Here is a 5,195-nt window from a genome sequence, read left to right as displayed (position 1 = left end):
TATATGCATATATCTATACACATATGTACAAATATATATTCATAAATACACGCACACGCACATACACACACGCACACACAGATAGATAGATAGATAGAAACACGCGCATGCGAGCGTCGATTACCCCCCAACACACACACACATGCGCGCACACACACACACACACACACACACATACACACACACACACCTCACCCACTATACGCATTGTCTGACGTCTCATTTACGAAAGCAGGCTTCTCCTTCTCTGTTTGGCTGGAGTAGAATGGTGAGGTCAAACTCTGACCCGCTGCTATGTCAGGAAGGCGCGTTACCAAATTTACCAAAGAATATATAGAATTTAGAACGGCATCAATTGAAGACGTATTTTCAACCGTCTTGCCATAATTGTCCGATCTGCAGTGTTCTGTTAGAATGAAGATGCCGAACGAGAACGAGGTAGAAGAACACGGTGATGGGCAGCTATTAGTGTTCAGAATTGCCAAAGATGTGTATGCGCATTTATATGTATGTGTAGAATTATTTGGATATATCTACGCATATATATATACACACACATACTCATACATCCATCCATCCATATACATGTATATATGTATACATATATAGATCTATATATATATCTCATACTTTTATAAGCATATTTATATAAATGCGTGTGTGTGTATGCATATATATATATATATATATTTATATATGTATATATATATATAGATAGATCGCTGACCACAACATTCAAATTTTTTTTGTCCGTGTTTTTCTCCTTGTTTTTCTTCTTATTCTTTCTGTTGAAGAGCGTAGCTCGAAACGTTAAAGACTTTCTCTATTCCCGAGCGTTAAACTAATACATCCTTTTGTTGTTTACACCACCTGTCCTCGTTTGTTGTTGTTTTTTTCGTAAATTCTCCCATATATATATATGTGTGTGTGTGTGTGTGTGTGTGTGTGTGTGTGTGTGTGTGTATGTATGTATGTATGTATGCATGTATGTATGTGGGTGTGTGTGTAGCATATTTATATAAATCCTACGGACGCAAAGAAATTCCTGGAGTAAACCGAGTGGCATATACTTCCATACTGTTGATGTCATCAGGTAGCCAAATACTGTGAACAGGCTTTAAACAGTATACTATAAAATTATTACTTTTATAATAGGCGCAGGAGTGGCTGTGTCGTAAGTAGCTTGCTTACCAACCACATGGTTCCGAGTTCAGTCCCACTGCGTGGCACCTTGGGCAAGTGTCTTCTACTATAGTCTCAGGCCGACTAAAGCCTTGTGAGTAGGTTTGGTAGACGGAAACTGAAAGAAGCTTGTCGTACATATATATGTGTGTGTGTGTGCGTGTGTGTGTTTGTGTGTGTGTGTGTATCTGTGTTTATCCCCCCAACATCGCTTGACAACAGATGCTGGTGTGTTTACGTCCCCGACATGCTTAGCGGTATTTCGTCTGCCCTTACGTTCTGAGCTCAAAATCCGCCGAGGTCGCCTTTGCCTTTCATCCTTTCGGGGTCGATTAAATAAGTATCAGTTACGCACTGGAGTTGATGTAATCGCCTTAATCCCTTTGTGTGTCCTTGCTTTTCCCCTCTATGTTTCGCTCCCTGTGGGCAATAAAGAAATAAATATCTTGCTATACTTGTGACAAAGCGGAAAATAGTAATCTATTAGATTAAGAAATTCCATAGTTATATTAGTTCTTACTATTATGTTAAATATTGGGTTATACCATGAAATTTTCCCTTTCCTATTTCTGTTCTCACGCTGAGATTTCCCAGAGTCTTTTACGCTTCTAACCTTTTACGCTTTTAACTGAGAGTTGTGACATCAGTGGTACCAAGCTGTATCGACCCCTTTGCCTTTCCCTTGGATAACATCAGTGGTGTGAAGAAGGGAGGTTGGTATGCATGGGCAACTGCTGGTCTTCTATAAATAAACTTGCCCGGACTTGTACCTCGGAAGGTAACTTTCTAGGTGCAAGCCCAGGGTCATTCGTGACTAGAAAGGGTCTTTACCCTTAACAATTTATGCATGCATGCATGTATGTATGCATACATATATGTACGTGTGTATCTGTGTGTATGTGTGTGTGTGCGTGCGACTGTATATACGTGTATGCACATCTCGCCAGCAATTGCAGGCCATAGACACCCGCTGACAGCAGGAGATTAGAATTAACCCATCGAATTCCACCTTTTAACTGTGCTCTGCCATCTAAAACGCCAAGGAAAAAATCTTGTTCGAAATGAGTTTATCCCAACACACTGAACAAATTTTCTTCAGTGAGAGGCTATCAGATTTATAGTGACAGGGACATAACTCTTCAAAGCTATATGCTTCTCATTATCTCCCTTACATCATTCACTGGGAGATTATTTTTATATTATATCAGTAATCCCGCGCCATCTCGCGGGTCACAAGCGCTGTCGCTCCTGTGTTAGTGTTTTTGGTATTTGTCATGGAATATTGTATTTTCTAATCTCTTTCTATTTCATTTTCTTTTCTTCTTTTTGTGATTTTGTTTTGTATTTCTTTTCATTCATGATTTTAGTATATTTTGAAATTTGAAAATAAGTCTTTATGCGAAATTGCTTTGATGTAAAATGTAGCTAACTCTCGGCATAAGTAAAAAAAGAAAATCCAATATTTGGGGGGAATCGAAATATGCGTCTACCGAAAGGCGGACATCGCTCTATCTATCTCTAATCGCCCTCCCTGTCTGTTTCTTTCTCTTCTCCCCCCCCCCTCTCTCTCTCTCTCTCCCAGACACACTCGCGCTCTCCCTCTCAAACTGTGGCTATTAATTCTCAGGCACAGAAATATCTGATAATATGTGCTAATGGAACGTTAATTAATTTCTAATGAATAAGAATCTTGTTAATTTATTCCTCATCAGCAACTCGTTATCATCTTAACAGGGCCATAGTACAGATCCTTTTACTCGTCAGTTTCGTGGGAGGGAAAAAAATTATACTGAATATATACAGAGATACAAGGACATATATACACACATAAACACATACTCATAAACGTATACGTATATTCATATATATATATATATATATATATACATATATATATATATATATAGTTCGTAGAGGAGAATCAAATATTCTCCGCAGAGAATACACTTAATAGTGCTCAAGAGAATTAAGTTTGAGCGGAGAGACAAGTAAATGAAGGGATCAGCAAGTTAGAAACAGCTGTAGGGTTTGTAATACTTTTCTCCAACAACGTTTTTCATAACTGGCAGAACCTCGGAAGAAGTAATTGCCCAAACGAGGGTTATTATGTTAGTTAATCGTAGGGCCAAAGATACTTTGATCAAATGAAGTTAACATTGTCGTCAAGGGATCCCATGTTTGACTCGCAGGAGATTCGACTGAAAATGCGTGGAAAGCACAGAGTGAGAGAAGAAAAACGGAAATCATGTCTGCGAAGAGATGATAATCTATGGAAGTGGGGAAATGTCTGAACTTGTTAACGAAAATTATAAGAATACGAAAAGGAAGAAGAAAGAGGGGGAAGAGGAGGAGGTAGAAAAGGTTCCGTGTTAATGGAGCTGGCTAGGGGAATGTCTTTGTGAATTTAGGGTGGGGTCATTTACTGAGTCCACCGTAGAATAAATAAGTAAATAAGTAAATATAGATAACAGACAAACAGACAGACAGACAGACAGATAGATAGATAGATAGATAGATAGATAGATAGATAGATAGATAGATAGATAGATAGATAGATAGATAGACTGGACCCATCTTCTGATTGGAAATCGCTTCAATATACCACGACGTCTAAAAAACTTTTGAACTTTTCCATTTTTGTAAACCTCCTTTATCATCCTTTTTTACCTTACTTTCCTTCACCTACCGTCTCTTCGTACTCTGGATTCTCCTTGTCTCCGTATTCTTTCTGTTGAAGAGCGTAGCTCGAAACGTCAAAGACTTTCCGTATTCCCGAGCGTCATACTAATATATACTTTTGTTATTTACACCACCTGTCCTCGTCTGTTGTTATTATTTGTATATTCTCCCATAGATAGATAGATAGATAGATAGATAGATAGATAGATAGATAGATAGATAGATAGATAGATAGATAGATAGACTGGACCCATCTTCTGATTGGAAATCGCTTCAATATACCACGACGTCTAAAAAACTTTTGAACTTTTCCATTTTTGTAAACCTCCTTTATCATCCTTTTTTACCTTACTTTCCTTCACCTACCGTCTCTTCGTACTCTGGATTCTCCTTGTCTCCGTATTCTTTCTGTTGAAGAGCGTAGCTCGAAACGTCAAAGACTTTCCGTATTCCCGAGCGTCATACTAATATATACTTTTGTTATTTACACCACCTGTCCTCGTCTGTTGTTATTATTTGTATATTCTCCCATAGATAGATAGATAGATAGATAGATAGATAGATAGATAGATAGATAGATAGATAGATAGATAGATAAATAGATAGACAGACAACAGACAGACAGACAGACAGGCAAGCAGGCAGACTGACAGACAGACAGACAGACAGATCACTAGTTTACGTGTCTGTTCCTAAGAGAAAGCTATTAAGATATCGGTTAAACGGTCATTAGAATTAACCTGATGCAGGTCAAGGTTTTACGAAGCAAACACCAATATAAGGAGCTCACCTGTCATTTCTTCTCAGCAAATCTCAAAGATGGAAACAATAACTGACTTCGTTTCTGGCGAGGAAAAACCAAAAGTCAAATCTGAAGGTAATCAACTGCATTTTTAAAATTCATTTCTTGAGTTTAATTAGCCTACAGTTGAAATAGCTGATTTAGACTGGTGTTGATGATGTTGTTTAGGAAGAGGTCTTTCCGGGATGACCGCCCCTTCTTGTTTTCAGAGATTTTTTAAAATTCAGTCGTACGAGTGTCCACGCACAAGTCCTATATTTAGTTCAACACATACATACGTACGTACATACATTCATACATACATGCATATATATACATACAAACAGATATATATACATACACACAGATATACATACATACACACAAATACATATAGATATGCATACGTACATACATGCATGCATATATAAAAACAGGCATGCGTACACATAAACATATATACAAGCATAATTTTTTTTCAAAAATTTCATCAAATGGCCAGCATATTAAAATACCTTTAAAGGTGAAAATTATAAACAATTATAAATAAGAG

General features: G+C 37.6%; 1 protein-coding gene across 1 annotated transcript in view; it reads left to right on the top strand.

Annotated features, from left to right (window-relative positions):
• Positions 1-4,448: 4,448 nt before the first annotated feature.
• LOC106867215 (solute carrier family 22 member 2) overlaps positions 4,449-5,195 on the top strand; it is a 7,760-nt gene continuing 7,013 nt past the window's right edge. The window contains exon 1 of the mRNA XM_014912023.2: positions 4,449-4,738. Within this exon, the coding sequence (XP_014767509.1) occupies positions 4,681-4,738 (58 nt within the window). The 5' untranslated portion in view covers positions 4,449-4,680. The remainder of the gene's footprint in view (positions 4,739-5,195) is intronic.

Source organism: Octopus bimaculoides, chromosome 13 (genome assembly GCF_001194135.2).
Source record: "Octopus bimaculoides isolate UCB-OBI-ISO-001 chromosome 13, ASM119413v2, whole genome shotgun sequence".
NCBI classification, from domain to species: domain Eukaryota; kingdom Metazoa; phylum Mollusca; class Cephalopoda; order Octopoda; family Octopodidae; genus Octopus; species Octopus bimaculoides.
The sequence above is the reverse complement of the archived record's forward strand: the minus strand, read 5'-3'. Positions and strand labels throughout refer to the sequence as shown.